The sequence below is a fragment of the Pogona vitticeps genome, chromosome 3 (genome assembly GCF_051106095.1).
Source record: "Pogona vitticeps strain Pit_001003342236 chromosome 3, PviZW2.1, whole genome shotgun sequence".
Classification (NCBI taxonomy): Eukaryota; Metazoa; Chordata; class Lepidosauria; order Squamata; family Agamidae; genus Pogona; species Pogona vitticeps.
Genome location: NC_135785.1, coordinates 124,383,344 through 124,402,350, shown reverse-complemented (window position 1 = coordinate 124,402,350; position 19,007 = coordinate 124,383,344). Strand labels below are relative to the sequence as shown.

At 38.6% G+C, this 19,007-nt stretch overlaps 1 protein-coding gene across 12 annotated transcripts in view; it reads right to left on the bottom strand.

Annotated features, from left to right (window-relative positions):
* Positions 1–2,117: 2,117 nt before the first annotated feature.
* Positions 2,118–19,007, bottom strand: part of ELF1 (E74 like ETS transcription factor 1) — a 121,615-nt gene continuing 104,725 nt past the window's right edge. For all 12 annotated transcript variants that reach the window (XM_078390716.1, XM_078390717.1, XM_078390722.1 and 9 more), the window contains 4 exons: positions 16,688–16,771; positions 15,318–15,510; positions 13,783–14,232; positions 2,118–3,775 (listed from right to left, as the gene is read on the bottom strand). In XM_078390716.1, coding sequence (XP_078246842.1) covers positions 3,154–3,775; positions 13,783–14,232; positions 15,318–15,510; positions 16,688–16,771 — 1,349 coding nt within the window. In that variant the 3' untranslated portion in view covers positions 2,118–3,153. The remainder of the gene's footprint in view (positions 3,776–13,782; positions 14,233–15,317; positions 15,511–16,687; positions 16,772–19,007) is intronic.

The following is a 19,007-nucleotide window of genomic DNA, read 5'->3' as shown; positions in this document are numbered from 1 at the left end:
TATTTTTGTTATGCAGCTGTACTGCCTTCATTCACAATTTTTGGGGGTGGCCCAGACCAGCACAGCTGGTGGTGAAGGCTTCTGGGAGTTGCAGTCCAAAAACACCTGAGTAACCCAAGGTTAAGAACCACTGGCCCAGACAACAGCCTCTCCCACTTGTAATTTTCCTGTTTGTTTCTCCACAGCTTTTTTCTTACTATGAAGAGCATTTTCAGGCAGAGCATTCTTCACACTAGCAATTAAAAAGTACTGTGCAAGGATTACACATTATTCTTATCAACATATATTCTGTAATAAGCTAAAAGGTACAGTGGAAAAACAAATAACATTTTAAGTGGAAGGTTACAGTAATCTGAATTTCCTTAAAAATAGGTGAATGAGGCCAAACAGTCAAATGATAAAAACGTTGCCTGAAATTGAGGTATGAAACAGCTGCACAGCATCTTTTGATCTGAAGTGTGAGGCCCCAACATCTGGAACCAGCTTCCGTACTACCTGTGACCTGAAATAGGAATGGAAGCACGACGCTTTCAATCACCATGAGTTAATATGCATGGTGAAAACAGTGGCTATGCTTCCATTTTCAGCACATTTGAAATTATTTTTAAAAACCCATTACCATTATTGTGCACAGAAGACTATAACTGTGACAGCTGCGATGATGTCACCTGCCTGTCATTGCTATGGCTGGAGTTCATCTGCCTATAGCAGGACAGGAGGTGGGACTTCAGAGGGAGGAGCTAAGGTATATAAGGGGGAGTGAATGATGTGTGAGTCAGATAGGGACTTGGTTAGGGTCTTGTTAGGGACTTAGGGCATGTGCAGGTTATGAGGTACTGTGTTAGTGAAGGTCTGTGTGAGAGAGTGTATGAGGGAATACTTTATTATATTGATTGCCTTGTTTAGTTAATACAGTGATTTACTATTACTTGTGTTGTATCAATAAACAATCATTTTATTTTTAAAATCCATACCATTGTCTGAGGAGTCAGATATGTGTGTGGTTGGTGGCAGCGTGTAACGTGTGTATGTAAGAGTGACGTGACACCTCCTTTGTGACGTGAGAGGAGGCTGTCACAATAACTAGTTATGCCAGTCCCTTTAGTAGTCTTCCAGTCAATACTGTGTCTATACACACAAGTGAATTTGGGGAATTTTGGGTAGGATAATGATTGGCTGAAATCCAGTAGCAGAACTTAAAATCATCCCAATGGCATCACTTTTCAGAAATGACTTCCTCCACATCCCATGACAAAAGGGATCCCAAGGGAGCCTCAGGACCTTGTGTGTGTTTCAAACATTTGAATTTAGAGAAACCGTTTTACATGGTGTAAGTTTTCCTACTGGATTCCATTCACTGCTTAATTGTAGCCAACTACAGCTTCAGTTCTTGGCTCCTAGTAGTGCTTACACAGGCTGGCATACAGCTCTGCATACTGTGTCAGAAACTGGCAAGTATCTCTGTGAAGTATATAACATTCTCTTTATGCCCTCTACAGTCATATCATTTGCTGAGTGTAAAAGATATACTGGGATAACTCTCATTTTTGTAACTGCAGGGCTGATTGGAGAGAACAGTATTTTGTGTATACAGAAAAGCTTATTTCACCGCTGAACCATTAACCATTTTATCACTTTCAGCTTCCTAAGCATCTGTAGTTTCCAGCTGTCCCTTTATAATGATAATATTAGAACTGCAGAGCTGGAAAGGACCTTATGGATCACTGAGTCCAGTCCCTTTAAGGGAGCCACAGTAGGGACTCGAACTCTCAATCTGTCTAAACCACTGAGCTATCCAGCAGGCTTGACCCTAGCAAAGCTCTTCCTAGCAGAGCTCACAAAGCATAGGTTAACTATCCCTTGCAAAAAGAACACAAACATCCACATCCTGAGCTTGGTGACTTCTTCAACTTCAGTCTTCTGATTCACAAAGAATCAACGGTGATCCAAACTCTGCATCAATCTTTTAAGATGTGGTCCATGTCCTGCATCAACCAGCAGTTCAGGGCTCTCCCCGTGTTACTGCTTTTCCATGTAACTTTTGGAAAGTTTTCTTGAACACTTTACAAAAAAATCTAATTGTTTGTGTCCATACGCATGATGCAGAGACCATTAGGAAGATTATACAAAGGTGCTGTACTTGATTTATTTTCATAATAAACCAATTAAAATACAAAAGGACAAAAGGGTTCAGAGGAGTCCCACATGTTTAAATTTTTGTTTTTAAATACAACTTCTCTTTGTAATATACGAATATAGATAATATTAGAGCTCCAAACATAATGATCTTATTTGTATCTATAAAATATTGCTCTGTTGAAAGAACTTTTTATGAAAAAATCTTTGAGAAATTAAATTACATATTTACAATAGAAAACATACCTTTATAGAAACATTTCAATCTCAAAATACTTTTGCAGGTCCCGTTTTTTTTTTAACACCTCCTTACAAAATAATGGGAAACAAACTACGCCTTTTAAAATTTAAGGATGAAAGTCATCTGAAAAAAAATTGCACTTGTAGTGATACCTTCAGTTTTGGTAAACACATATATCAAACAGACATGTGAAAATTATCAAAACAGAAAATATACAAATGGTGTAAAGATGTAAATGGTAACCATCTTCTTGATAATGGAGGTGTTTCCCTTTTATTTTCCACAATGAGCAATCTTTGGGGAAAACAAATTAACTTTACACCATCAGCCTGCATACTGTACAAATAAAAACAAGAATCTTTGGGTCTACTGGCATGAAATAGATCTTTGGAATTTGCTAAAATTATCACATATATGGAATGACAAAAACACCTTTGTGGAAATCACCTATTGCTTGAAAGCATGGATTACAGTACTATTACATAATTAAGCAAGATGGGCAAGTATTGCATGACACATAAGAAATCTGGAATTTTTGAACAGTGATCTAAAAAAATACAAGCTGCATAATCCTTCACACTTGCATTTTGAAACATTTATATTACTCATGGAAAAAAATTGAAATCAAGTCTACAATATTACTTCTACAAATTAATTTCAGAAATTAGAGTAGCCTTGTAATGCCTGTTTTGGAATCAAAAGATATATACAGTACAGGATGGATGGAGTCCTACCATGCTGAGGAAAATCACCATCCACATGTTCAATTTACTGTTTTACTCAAATGGACTTGGCTCCAACTGTTCACTTTCTTGTTTAATCTGTACAGCTGAGGGAAATCCATTTGAACTTGATACCATTACCACAAAAGGCTGCTGTTGAAAACTCTGCTCTGACAGTTTGTATTCTTCTGCTGTTCCATTCTCTGCTTCTGATTTTATCACCTCTTGTATAACAGTCGGTTTAGTTTCTGGTGCTTTAATAACTGACGTGATTACAGTATTGGATGGTTGAGCAACTACTTGTGAACTGCTGGGTGTCATAGTTACCATGGAGGTAGCAGTGCTGAAAGATGGTGAAGAAGCCACATTGACTGTTCCATTGCAAATTGTCTGCATATTGGTGGTGAGAACTTGGTGCACCTGAGCAGGACTGAAGACAATAGACGAAGGAGGCGAGACGGGCTTTGGAGACTGCAGCATGATGTTCTCCTTAAGCAGTGTCATGGACTGTGATGTTGGGATGGCTTGCAGAATAAACTTTTGGGATGTTGTTGCAGATGCTGGGTCTGAACTGGCTATCACTGTTGTTAGAGGCACTGTCTGGAGGGTTACAGTATGCAGCTGCTGGTTCCCAGGCGAAACAACTACTGGAACTTGGCCTGGGGTTTGGATTGTCCTATTAAGACAGGCAAACAGAATTAGATTTTTTGCATCTAATTATACACTTTACTAACAATATTTTAAGACAAATCATTTGAAAGCCACCTGACAGTGCAATGACTTTTCATTATAAAGCTAGTATTAATGATGAGCTATGGATTTACACGTGTACACCAGCATAGATCATTAAATTAAGCATGTTTAGGAAGCAGAAAAAATTAATGAAACTTTAGAGAATCCTACAAAATGAAAAGTAACCACGGCATTTTATATATCAGACACACCATGTGACATTGAAATTTGACAAGTTATTGTTAATGTTCTACTAGCACTAGACTCCTGATTTGAGGTCTGCTGACAACACTCAACAATTACAGTTCACTCTTCTTCAATCCTATTCAATCCCATATCCTTGCAGCATTAAGGATGAAATCCAGCCAGCCATATTTTCCGTAACCAATACCCTCTTAGAGTACTATTTTATTTGTTTGCTTAGAAAAAAGTTTAAAAAAGAAAAAAGATAGAAATTTTGAAAAGGAGCATTGCAGAAGTATTATTTTAAAGTAACAAATAAACATAAGTTATAACTCCTAAATTCACTACATTTATATAGTATCTCTGTGCTGGCTATCACTGTTGTTACAGCCAGTATCTGAAATTCTAGAAAGTAGTAGGGTACCTTAAATACTAACAAATTAATTTTAGTATGGAGTGCAGTATGGAGTGCAATGCCACATGTCTCAAGATAGGACTGTGTTTGTTTTAGCTGAGACAGACTAACATGGCAATTTGGGGGGAAGGGAGTTAAAACCTAGGACGTGACTCAAAGGCTATGAGATTTATTTTAGCATGATATTTTTCTGTGGGTTAGAATCAATTTCCTCACACAGAGGGTGGATAAAAACCAATGATTTTTTTCTTTAAAAATAAATAAATGGATTTTTGAAATTTAAATTGGATTTTTTAATGAAAATGTTTAAAGGAAAAAATTATCTAAAGATATTCCATTTATGATACATTACAGTCCAAAGGTTATTCATCATGGAAGAAGGATTATTTTTTAATTCTGTAGCATGAGGCTGTATATTCATGCAATGTTTAATTTTTTTGGTAAATAAACTCCATTAATCTATTCACAATGGCATGTTCTTCCAGAGGTTTCTGTAAGAATACCGGGCAATTTTTATGTCTAAAAGATATTATCCCAGATGTTTCATTTTACAGTTCTCAAAACAAGGCAAGGATCACATGTCCCTTCTTCACAGCAAAAATGTTATAAAATAAACATACAGAATTGAGGGGAAAGACTTTAATCCTATTGTACCCTTGCAAATCTATGTACACAGAATCAACCCCCTATCTCTTAAACATTAAGTTTTTTAAAAAATCAATGAATAGAAGAAGTTTCATGGGAGTGGAACAGATCTGATATAAAACAAAAATCTGTTATAAATAAATAAAATATCTGCACAAGAAGCTAAGTGTGAGGAGGGAGGGGCAAACAGTAAAAATGGGAGTGCCTTTTGGGCAGAATACTCAATCAGTCTTTGAATTTTTTTGGTGTACTGTCTAAGGTTTATCATACTATTCTTACCCTGTTCGAGAAAACCTACTATGGCAGCAGGCTGTAAGAAACCCAGCTTGGGAAATTTTTAATGAAGCTCCTCTACCAATGAGTGAGGCAAGCATGGGTGCAAAATACAAACACTGCAACAAAGAAATGCAAGGTCTAGTGGCCCAATTGAAACATCACAAGAAGTGCTATGAGGAAGCCGACAAAAAGAACATGTTTGAACTGGCAGGATCTTCAGACAGATAAATGTTTTGATTTCATCATATTTCTTTAAAAACTGTCTTCAGGAACGGTCATGTTTGAGGAAAATTATATTTCTTATTATAACTATTGTAAGTTACTGACATTTTGATACAATTGTTATGAAGAAAGAGGGGGTTGAAACAAGAAAATGTTACTTTTGGGGGCAGTACTGAATATAGTAATATTTATTTATTTATTTATTTATTTATTGGACTTATATACCGCCCCATAGCGCTACAAGCACTCTCCAGGCGGTTTACAATTTTAATTATAAAGGCTAAATAAAATGATATAAATAAATAAAACATTGACTTTGCATTGATAAATAAAGCATTGATGTATATAAAATGATCTAAATAAATAAAGCATTGTTTAGTGAAATCCATCATAAACATAGAAGATTCTGGAAACTATCAACCTCTGAGATTACCACTGTAGGTATTCTTAAATCAAAATACAGAAAAACAGCTGATGCTATTTTATTGCTGATGCTGTTAAAATTTGGAAGGAACTGAGTGAGCACTTAAAAACAGAACTACACATAAGACAGAATTAAATCACAAGCATTAAAAAAAATGAATGAGACAAGCACTGTCATCCAGCTCACTTTCTTGAAAATATTGTCAATATCTGGATCCTGGGGTCAAACCTTAAGTGCTGAGAAGAGGAATTCGCTATGACAAGGTCATCTAGCAATCATCCATCTGCAAGGCCAGCCATAATAAATGTCAAAGGGGAACCATTCAAGAAATATGTGTTCACTGATGATGTTTTAAAGAAAATCACATCAGTGAATGGGTAGAAGTCACTTAAGCACTTAGATCCAGAAATGGTTGAAGTGCTGTATTTTTCAAGACGACCCGATGTATAAGACAACCCCCCTTTTCTAACATGAAATTTGATCCCTGCTTTTCCCTTCCTTTTGCTAAGCCCTATGGCTTAGCAAAAGGAAGGGAAAAGCAGGGATCAAAGGGCCACCCGATCACTGAGCCTGCAACCAGTGGTGGAGACAGCAGAAGGAGGAGGAGCCGGAGACTGAGGCAAAGAAGCAGCTCGGCTCAGTCGCCTCTCGCTGCTGTGCATTGACTGCTGCCCAATTGCAAGGAGACAACCGCTGGAGGGGGCGATCAGGCAGCGCCGGCAGCAGTCAATGAGCAGCTGCGAGAGGCGGCTGAGCCCAGCTGCTTCTTTGCCTCAGTCTCCACCTCCTCCTGCTGCCTTCCATGTATAAAATGACCCCCATTTTTTCTCTAATTATTTTAGGGAAAAGTGTTGTTTTATAGACGGAAAAATACGGTAATGATTTCACTTTTAAGCAGTTTTTGCTGGTGTAGAAAGAATATTCTCTACCTTTGGACTCATTCATTGTAAATTGAGAAATCATTTGGGTCTTGATAAAGCAGGAAGACTTGTTTTTCTTTTTCAGATTATGAACAAACAAGAAGATGAAGATAAAGATAAGTGAGTTATAGAGGATAGAATTTTATGTTTTTCATGTGTTTTATCATGGCTGATAATCTATACATCGCGTCCATTCCATCTATCTATGATGTGTTTCTAACAGTCTAACCAAAGCAGTAAATATTTTTATATAATGGAAAATTGACCTGAAAAATTGTTATTGTAAAAATGATACCATCTGGTTGTAAACATTAGAATGATACCAGCAAGAATGAATCTTTATGTAGAAAATAATTATTTAAATCTAGTCTAAAATCATGATTTAAACAGTGATTTATATCAATTTGATTTAAATCAAATCTGCCCTGCTCACACATATAGAGTCTCTCTAAAAACATTAACACTCTTGTTCTTAAAACAATTAAAAGTAATACCACTGTTTTGTTATTTAGTCATTAAGTCATGTCCAACTCTTCGTGACCCCATGGACCAAAGCACGGCAGGCCCTCCTGTCTTGCCTCCCGGAATTTGGTCAAATTCATGTTGGTAGCTTTGATGACACTGTCCAACCATCTCATCCTCTGTCATCCCCTTCTCTTCTTGCCCTCATACTTTCCCAACATCAGGGTCTTCTCTTCTCTCTTAAAAGGAGCACCAGAATGACATACAGTGGTGCCTTGACCTACGAACATTTTGAGTTACGAACAGCTCTGTTCACATAATTTTGCTTTCACTTGCAAACAGAAAAAAAGGCAGGGGAAAAGCGCAGGAAATTCAAATAGCTAACTGTAGGTGGCGACAAAGCCACACATTTAAAATGTGTTGGTGTAAAATGTGTGGGTTTAAAATGTGTGGGTTTAGCATGTGTTTTAGACCACTGGTTCTTAACCTTGGGTTACTCAGGAGTTTTGGACTGCAACTCCCAGAAGCCTTCACCACCAGCTGTCCTGACTGGAGTTTCTGGGAGTTGCAGTTCAAAAGCATCCGAGTAACAAAGGTTAAGAACCACGGTTTTAGACTCCAAACTCTCTCCCTCCCCCGTTGTCTTCTCTCTCTCTGTCTCCCTCCTTTCCTGCCCTTTTTTTTAACCTAAGTCATTTTAGGTTTTAAAAAATTCTCCCCCTAATGGTAGAGGCCGGATTAACTGGTTTTGCATTAGTTCCTGTGGGAACTAATGCTTTGACTTAACAAACCGTGCCTTGACATAAGAACAAAAAACAGCCAGAAAGGATTAATCGGGTTTCAATGCATTCCTATGGGAAATGCTGCTTTGACTTAACAAATGTTTTGAACATCTTCTGGGATGGATTAAGTTCATAAGTCAAGGAACCACTATATTTGAAAAAATAAGCTGTCTTCATGACTGCTGGGAAGCAGGGCTCTCTGTCCAGAGCAGCACAATTTAGGTGTCTGTAAAATCTAAGTTCTGCAGGTCAGACTCGCAGAAAGAAGAATTATGGACTTTGTAGTAGAAAAACAACAACCAATGCACAAATCTCTAGTCATTTCAAGCCCTTCTGTTAACCTAGCATACTGCATTACTTTACCGTCCTTTGGCTCCAACGCCTTTTCTCTTTCACTTACTATAGCCCCCACTACTTCCTCTGGCCTTTAAGCACTTGCAAGACAATGAAAAAAAATGCAGAGTCACCATATCAGCCGATTAGTTCAGTGGCCTGCTAGACATACCACCATCACTTGCTGACTTGTTTGCACAAGAGTAGGGAGAGACATGAACATTCTCTGGGAATTACAAGTCTGAGTCTACAACTACACACTGATGTGTATTTCTGGTTGCCACTAGAAGTGTACTTCACCAAAACCCAAGTTTGAAGAAGGCACACATTCACCACAGTATGCAGTTTTACTTGCTCTCAGTTTTTATGCTGGCTTCTTTCACAAGACAAACCTTATATCTTACATTATTATTACTGAGTATAAAATTTATTATTTTGTGTGTGTGTGCGCGCGCACACACACACGTGTACACTATTTGCTTTTTTATTTTTGGACTAATCAGTTCTGCCCTGTGTATATGCTGAATTCAATTTTTTTTCCCAATGGCTTGGAAACTTTATAATTTTGACTATAGACCTTTTTTTTTTTTCATTTTTAGGGAGAGACATACAAATAACCCATTGTCAGAGTTTTCCCAGCAACTGTGCTGTCCTTATATATACACTAATTATATACCATATATCACGGGAGCTCATCAGTAAGGGTCCTAACAATCTCTGTATCCCTATCAGCTAAACTTCACTTTTATGTGTCAATAAGCACACATACACACAGATAAAATATACTGTTCTCTCTTGCTATTCTGCTTCACCATTCCTCATCCATGAGTCTTCTTCTTGACTGCTCTGATTATTTCCAGATATTTCCCTTGTTTTGTTGCTCCCCTCTTAGATTTGTCAAGGTGTTGGTAAAATCTGGGATGGGCAATTGTCAGAGGTCAACCCGCAACCTGCCTATAGCAAAAATACTTTTCATTCAGAAAGGTTTTCTTTAAAAAAAAAAAGAAAAGAAAAGGCCTCCACATGCCCTGTAGAGGCTACTTATTTTTCTTTTCATTAAAATTACAAATAAAGAAACAACAACCTGAAATAGGTGGGCACTGCATGCAGTCTACGGGCTGGACTTCCTTCTAAATTCAGTCTTTCTAGACTTAAATAGATGCTGTAAAACTGTTGGGACTATGCGTGAAACGAGATTATATCCTTAGAATGGAATTAGAAAAAGTCCTCCCTCAAGTGTTAGAAGATGTCTGTCCCTACATGTGCTTTTCTTCCCTTTCACCTCATGCAGATTCAGCATGGCTTGTTTTGTGACTATCACTGGATGATAAATGTGGGCCCAATTTGCAAGTCTAATTACCCCAGCATGTCTCTCTGAAAAAAAACAGCACTGTGGGAAAATGCATTGCAGGGGGGAACAATGACGGCAAATGCACATTCCTATAGTTTCCCTACATTTCATTTTTGTACATAAGTAGCAAAAAAAGTTTCCTGGCACAAAGCTCAGAGTTTGACTTTGGAGGTGAAGTACTGTCTTTGATTATCCATCTGTGTGAATGATTTGCCTTAATCTCACCTTAAATTGTTTTTGAATATTTCTTCAGATTCTACCTACAAAGCCAGGCGTAGGAGTAATTGCTACTAGAACCAGAAGATCACCTATCATTCTGAGTGGCAACAGTCAATTAATGATATATGAGGTAGTTCAATTAAATTTAATTGCTTACAAATACAGATGCCATACAACTCCTTTTCTAAAGTGGGTCATAGCCCAACTAGAACAACAGCACAATATAGAGGAACCTGAATTTCTGGACTGATTATGTGTAAACCAAGTAGCTAGGGCTTGTTTCCACTCCTGAAATTTCATGCTAATTTTTATTGTGTCATTCTATTATTCCCCAGATAGTGCCAGGATGATATTTAATAAAACAGATTTCTAAAAAGTGATTAACAAAGAAAAAATAAATCAGAAACCACTGGCAGGGAACACAACACAAATATTCCACAGCAGGTGCAGAAACAAAAACTGCCCAGAATATCCAAAAAGCCACCCCCGCATGTAGATAAAGGAACAATCTGTTAAGCTTCCCAAAAGAAAAAGAGTTTCTAATTTGGGTGCCACCCTAAAAAGACTGTGTTCTAGGTGTTCCCCAAGTAGATCTCCTGCTCAATGGGATCAGCGGGGGACCATATGAGAGAAAAAGGCTCACTAGAAGTTGCACTGGATGAATACATCTTTTAAACAAAGATCAGCTTCAAAAGGCTGGGAAAAGTAATGGATGTCCAGATGTGCTGCTGGCACATTCCTTCCTTACACATTGCTAGAAATGCACATTCTACACTTTACATTACTCAGAGAGAGACAATTCCACTGTCATTGTATGCCTTGTCCAAATGCTACAATTCCCAGTACAGCTCATACTGCTGTTTCCAATGTAATTCATAGACAAGGTAGTGGAATGTGTGAACAAATTAAATTGTCTTATACTGAGGAAGCCAATTGGCCACTACAGATTGCTCTGATAAGTAGTGGATCCCAGTGGCAGCAACCCTGCCATGTAAGAATATTGAGCTGGAGATGGCAATGAATGAACCCAGGACTTTGCATATTAAAATATGTTTTATTACGAAGTTACAGTTCTTGCCCACTTTATATCTCTATGATTAAATATAAATTTCAGCCTTCAATATGCTAGTGGGCTTGGATGAATCAGTAATTTTTAGCTTCAATTCATGATCTAGCCAGGGGGCCCTCCTGAAAGAGCCATCGCTCAAGCAGGTAAGAGGGATGGCTTGTAGACAAGGGGCCTTTTCGGCAGCTGCCCCCAGACTATGGAATGCCATCCCGAGTGAGATTTGTCTGGCACCGATGTTGATGACATTTTGGCGCCAGGTCAAAACCTTCCTGTTCCTGAAAATTTGTAATTGAAATAATATCAACTGTGGGTCCTGATGGCAATTTTTAGAGTACTGTATTATTAATTGTATTTTAATTGTTTTATCTTTATATCATTTATTATATTTAAATTGTTGTAAGCCGCCCAGAGACCTTTGGGTAGTGTAGGCGGCATATGAGAGAGAGAGAGAGAGAGAAAGAAAGAAAGAAAGAAAGAAAGAAAGAAAGAAAGAAAGAAAGAAAGAAAGAAAGAAAGAAAGTTTTTAAGTGTGTGCAATTGCAGTGTGCAGGTTAACATCCAATTTGATCATGACTGCAATGTCACTTTTTTTCATGACACAGAGTAAGATTCCTATTGAAATTTTCATCACAAAAGTCTTGATTTAGCAAACACAATACTTCAAAACATTCCACCACCTTCTTGCCACATCAAACTGGCATGAATGGAAAATATATACTTAAGGCAAGCTTTAAAGAAATCGTTGTTGTTATTTGCTGTGAAGTTGCATCTGACTAAGGTTTTCAAGGTATGTGAGTTATTTAAGGAGTGTTTTTAACTTCTACACCTTTAATGAGTTTCTATGGACAAATCATGACTTGAATCCAATTACCCTAATAATGATTTAAATATGCTTAGTAGGGTAATATAGGTTATGTAGCAAGAATTATATATTAGATGGATATGGCCTAAATATCTTTAGTAGGGCAATATGGTTTATGTAGTCAGATTTATATGCTAGATACATAGATATATGGAAATTATCTCCCTGCATACATGTTTGTGTTTGTCTTGTATGTCCGTTTGTGTTATAATAATAATTTAAAAAAGAAAGTCAAGGCTTGGGTGGAAACTGGGGGAGAACTCTGCTGGCAGCGCCGGTCTCAAGCAAGACAGAGAGCAGTGGAGTGGTGTGGAGAGCGAGATCAATTGTGGAAGTCCAATGAAAATGTGAGTTGGAACATTGCTTGTAGCTTCGGGAAGTTCTGCCCCAAGGGTTGGCAGCATACGTTTCTCGAGATTGAGGCCGAGCGCATGTGCATGATCGAGACCTGCTGCACTCTCAAGATCGATGATGGCTCCAATAGGACTGGCAAGAACAGCCCATGTCCCCATACATGAAGTATCCTCACAATATTGAGAACTCGTTGATGGAGATGTTAAGTAGCGAGGTTAGCATCAATGTGGCAGCAATCATACGAATGATCGATATCTGGACCTCTTGTTCTCCGTACCATGGTGTCCTGGTTGTGGAGATGGTTGAGTAAAGGAAAGGGATCTCGATTTCAACCATCCATCCTTGGACAGTGGAAGCAAGGATTGCTCTTGCAGTGGGCTCCAAGGGGATGGCGTTCTTGACAAATTTCTGCACAGAAGGGGGCTCAAGCATCTACCCTCTGAGACTGAGACTGTATACTAGGCATTGGTAGTGAGAGCAAAGGATACAGATCCAAAATTGCCACAGCCTCTACAGTATCTAAAGGCTGCTGTTTGTTCTTCCTCTCTGACACCTTGATATGAGGAGCTGTTGTACATTTACAAGTTGCCATGCTCTAATTTCTTCATCAATTTTGCTGGTGGTTTCGAGGAAGATGAAGCAGTGGACTCTACATCAAGGGATGTCCCTGACGGGACTGGCTGATCCATCTAGGTGGTCAAAATCACCCTGGGAGGGGTTATCCATATTTCAAAGGGATTGTTCCCAAAGGAAAGATCAAAGTCATGACTGAAAATTCTTGAGTGTAAGGGTGGTAAAGCTCTTACAGATGTCATAGGACTGAAATAAATGGACTTCCCCTAGGCAAGATAAGCAAGCAACAAGCCTGTCGGACTGGGGAATCTTTTTGCCACATGTGGCACACACTCTCATTATGGCAGAGGCCATCAATTGTTAGAAAAAGAGGACGGCAGAGCTGTGGGGGGAGGGTAAACTCTCTCCAAAAACTAACACACACACACACACACACACACACACACACACACACTTGGCAGAGAAGAGAAAATGAAGGAGAAAGAAAAGACGGAAAAAGAAGAAAAAAAGACAACCGCAAAAACATTGTCGCTATGCGGATTCGTCATTAAACAGGGTGCCTGTTATGCAAGGCACCACTGTATTATTATGAGCCTTTACTAGCCTCAAAATTATACCCAGCCTTTGCTAGACTCAAAAATTCAGCCTAGACAAAAAATCTTTATTATCCATATTACTACCTTACTACAGAGTAACAGAAAACTCTTGACAGGTTTCTATAATATTTTTCACTAGTATTCATTTATTCATGTATTCACTCCTTCAAGATGTTTGTCTAGCTGGTGGATCAGCAACACAAGGTGTTTCCACCAAAGCCAAAGTTTTGTTCCTCTGATCCTAGACTTGTTTTGAATTTCTTACCTTATGTTTTGAACAGAAGAATTCAGTGTTTCATCCAACACAGCTGTGTGTCCTTCTGGCATGGACTGCATTAAATGAACTGTCCGATAAAGCTGAGTTGGTTGTATTGGCTGAGTAGACTGCATTGTCCTCAAGGCTTCTGATGCCATGGTAGGCAACTGCTGTTGTACTGCTTCTGTAGTTTGCTTTAGTTTGGTAGACTTGGAGTTGACTGGTATCTTTAAAACAGTAGTAGATCCTCCTCTTGGCCCTGCGTTTGAAGATCCTTTTGACTTGCTCACTTGGTTTCTGTTAGTCACAGGTGTTGAGAGTAATGATGAATCAGGGGAATCTGTACTAGAACTGGGATCATCATCGTCTATGTAGATTAGATCTTTTGGCATTACTTTAAACTGATACACCAAACGTTGCCCTTCTACTTTGGCCAGAATGCCTCTTTGGTAATAATACCTGTTCAAAACATAAAAATACATCACAGAGTACAAAAAGAATATATAAAGGAAAGAAAAAAAATCTGCATTAGTAGCTGCTGTAGCAATAGTATGAGTACCATACCAAAACAAGTTTTTGAATAAGAAGTATAAAATGTTTACTTCTATTTCTACTTTTACTGACTCATAGTGAAGTTGCTTCCCCAATAGATTACATCTCAATTTCATGAGAGATATGTATGGATGAACCAAGGGAGGCTCTCTACTCCTGTGGAATCTTCCTTGGGCTTCTTAATTAACATTACTTTTAACAGGTCAGATCACTGTTTGAAAGTATATTATAAAAGAAACAAGTTGGACATGCTACAAATGTTGAAAGTTGGAGTGTTCCTGTTCAGTGTTTCACCATACATTTATCTAGGGCAATTACCCAACACAATCCCTTCATTTTCTGTACTTTTTCTTTCTTCATACAGTTAGTATTCAGGGGCCCAATGAGCATGCATTACCCATTTTGCATTCTGTCCTCATTTTCCTTGACCAGTTTCAAAAGTTCTGCAACCTTTGGGATTTAACTAAACCTGATGATATCTCCTCCCCACCCCCAAACTTCTTAGTAGTCTGATTTTGGCTGCAGCACCTGAATTATATATAATATAAATACTGAAGAAGGGAGGAGAATTTGAGAACAATATGCAGTTTCTTTTTTGATATTTCTATACATGACTTTGTCTTGCCAATATGAATATAACTGATAAACAATATTTGAATAGTTCAAGCTTAGAAGGATTGCATTTTAAATAAATTTTAAAAGGCTGAAGGTCTGCTGTTAAAATACTTTTTTTCAAGTGATCTGGAACTCATCTTTTGAATAAAAATGTCAAATTTATAGGACCAAACATTTCCATATTCCTAAATACTTAGTCATGTCTTAAAACTATTAACATACATTTTCAAATTATGTCTATTTGTTTTGACTTCTATTGAAGGTGCTACCTTTGCAATGGGGAAACATCTTTTCTTAGTTCAGATGGCTTTAAATCTAATGGCATACATTTATAGTTGAAAGAATATTTTGTCTTTTTTCTCCCTAAGTTCACATACCTGAGAGCTCTGCCCATTGTTTCATAATTCATATCAGGTTTGTTTTTGTGCTTTCCCCACAACCTCGACACAGCCTTGGAATCGACTAGTTTAAAAATGCCCTTATCTCTTTGAGTCCATTTAATGTACTTTGGACAAGTAGCCTTGTCCTGAAGCAGTGCTAGTAAGAACTCCCAAAGATAAATTGTATTTCCTGAAACAAACAAATAAGAAGCATTTCAGAGAGAAAAGCCAAAGCACATGCAAAAACTCTGATTTTCAGTGATTTTTTAATTTCAGCTTTATGTTGATTTTCCACACACACATAGCCCTGACTGTAACATCTGTCAACTTCTCATCATGTAGCCAACCTAATAAAGGTTCTGAATTATCACACAACTTCCAATACATTTGTGACAGCTGCTGTTACTGTGTATAAAACACCAATGAAATATAAAAATTTACTTCGCAGTGTATGATCGTTGCAGTATTTGTGTGTAAAGCTTTGTCTTTATAGTTTATACACACAGAATCTACCCTGATTTTTGCAAAGTAATACAGTGGTGCCTTGCTCAACGATTGCCCTGCATTACGATGAATCCGCTTTACAACAATGTTTTTGCGATCGCAATTGCGATCACAAAACGATGGTCTAAATGGGGGAATTTCGCTTAGTGATGATGGTTCCCTGCTTCAGGAACCGATTTTCGCTTTACGATGATCAAAAACAGCTGATCGTTGGGTTTTCAAAATGGCTGCCGGGTGCTTAAAATGGCTCCCCGCTGTGCTTAGTGACGGATTCCTCACTATACAGGCAGCAAAAATGGCCGCCCTAAGGAGGATCTTCGCTGGACAGTTTCACCCCATTGGAACGCATTGAATGGGTTTCAATGCATTTCAATGGGGTTTTTAATTTTGTGTTACGATGTTTTCGCTTAACGGCAATTATCATCGTTAAGCGAGGCACCATTGTACATTCACATGCAAAAACATTTATATTAATGAAGTGCTGCGCTGAGACCAGTACTATCTGGCACAATCAGAGTATTTTTAGAAACAGTTTTATGTATAAAGAACAATCTGAATCTTAAAGTGAAAGTACCATGCAGAATCAGAAACTTGCATATTCCTCTGCCTTATTTGTAGAGAGACAGTGTCAAAAAATGAGGAATGCAGGATTTCCCAACCAAATATCACTTCAAATTCAGTTCTGATAAAATATCAAGCAGTTCCTTTTGCTTACTCTCAATCTCAATGATCAGAACAAGGCAGACTCTTTGAATTAGGGAAAACTATTTACTATTAGTTGGTGGATCTGATTTCTACACTACCCAGACTATGATATATTCACACCCATTCTTAGACCCTCAGTTTATGCTGTCCATGCTTACCCTTCCCATCTTTGTTTTTCTTTTTCAGTGTAATATTTGGAGTCAGAGGTGGTGATTCTGGGCGAGTAGTTTTTGGTTTCTTCCCTGAAAGAGAGCTATTGTTATTGATTCTTGCCCCTCTTCCGAATTTTAACCAGTCAAATTGCTGCATAGAAGAATATATGTTTACGAACTTAAGCACTAAGGTTCAAAGACAAGACTTATACAGTATACTGTGGAATTAACAGCAGCTTACATACGCATTTATAAACTATACATCCCAAAGCTAACAAAATAATATTAAGGGTAAAAAATACTGATAATTTTAGATATTAATTCAAAATATTTTCAATCCCTCCCTTATTCTTTAATATGTGCAATCAAGCTCATTCTGAGTTGTGGCAACCTTTGCCAGGGTTTCTCAGATATACAGTACAGATACCAGTGGTTTACCAGTTCCTTCTTCTGGGGGCACCCTGGGACTCTTCTCCCCAGAGGGAAAGTGGGGAATTGAAATCCAAACCTCTGGCTCCACAGTCAGGTACTCCAACTCACTGAGGTATCCATTCAATATTTATCCCAGTTATGACTTGGATGAAGAGCTTTCTGTTTACATTCAGTTCACTCTCCAGGGCTGGATAAATTGCAGGAGTACTGATGCAACTGGCTGAAGAACGGTCAGAAACACTATCCATTATTTTCTTGAAATCATGGGAAACAGGTGAGGTGCCAGAGGATTGGAGGAGGACTAATGTTGTCCCTATCTTCAAAAAGGGCAAAAAAGAGGAACCTGGGAACTACATGCCAGTCAGCCTGCCATTAATCCCAGGAAGAAGTCTGGAACATATCGTAAAGCAGTTATTGTGCAAGCACCTAGAAAACAATGCAGTAATAACTAGAAGCCAACACGGATTTGTCAAGAACAAATCCTGCCAAACTAATTTGGTCTCGTTTTTTAATCAGGTAACCTACCAGATAGACAGAGGTAATGCTGTAGACATAGTATACTGACTTCAGCAAAGCTTATGACAAACTGCCCCATGATATCCTGATTAGCAAGCTAACTAGGTTAGTTGGATAGATCAAATGTCAGGTGGATACACAATTGGCTACAGAAATGTACTCAGAGGGTGATGATTAGCGGGACCTTCTCTAACTGGGAGAAGGTAACAAGTGGGGTAACCCAAGGTGCAGTCCTGGGCCTGGTGCCCTTCAATATTTTTATTAATGACTTGGATGAGGGAGTGCAGGGAATGCTTGTCATATTTGCAGATGATACAAAATTGGGTGGAATAGCTAATCCCCTAGAACAGTGGTCCCCGACCTTTTTACCTCCACAGACCAGTTTAGTGTGTGGGTGGGTGGGGCATCCGTGCATGCATGGGAGGGGCCATGTGTGCATGGAAGGGGCTGTGCATGCGTGGGAGGGGTGTGAGAGGGGCCGTGAGTGCATGGGAGGGACTGTGTATTTGTCTATGAATGTCAGGAGGCAGGAGATTTGTCTCCGTGGCCACTCCTCGCAAGGCCACGGACTGCGAACAGTCCTTGGACTGGGAGTTCAGGACCCCTGCCCCAAAAGACAGAAACAAAATTCAAAATGACCTTGATAGGATGGAGCACTGGGCCGAAAACAACAGAATGGAATTCAACAGGGATAAATGCAAAGTATTGCAGCTCAGAAAAAGAAACCAATTGCACAGTTACAAGATGGGAGATACCTGGTTCAGCAAAACTATGAGTGAGAAGGATCTTGGAATCACAAGCTAAATATAAGCCAACAGTGTGATGTGTCTACAAAAAAAGACAAATGCTTTTAGGCTGCGTTAATAGAAGTATAGTTTCCAAATCCTGTGAGATGCTAGTCCCCCTCAATTTAGCTCTGGTTAGACCTCACCTTGAGTATTGTGTCTAATTCTGGATTTCAAGACGGATACTGACAAATTGGAACAAGTTCAGAGGAGGGCAACAAGGATGATCAGGGGGCTGGAAACCAAGCCTTATGAGGAAAGGCTGAAAGAACTGGGAATGTTTAGCCCTGAGAAAAGAAGACTGAGGGGCGATATGATAGCACTTTTCAAATATTTGAAAGGCTCTCATACAGAGGAGGGGTAGGATCTGTTCTTGATCCCTGAGTGCAGGACACGCAATGGAAGCCAGATTTTGGTTGAATATCAGGAAAAAACTCCTAACTGTTAGAGCAGTATGACAGTGGAACCAGTTACCTTGGGAGTTGGTGAGTGATCCAACACTGGAAGCATTCAAGAAAAACTTAGGTAATCACCTGTCAGATATGCTTTGATTGTGTTCCTGCCTTTTCCAACTTCACTTTTCTATGATTCTA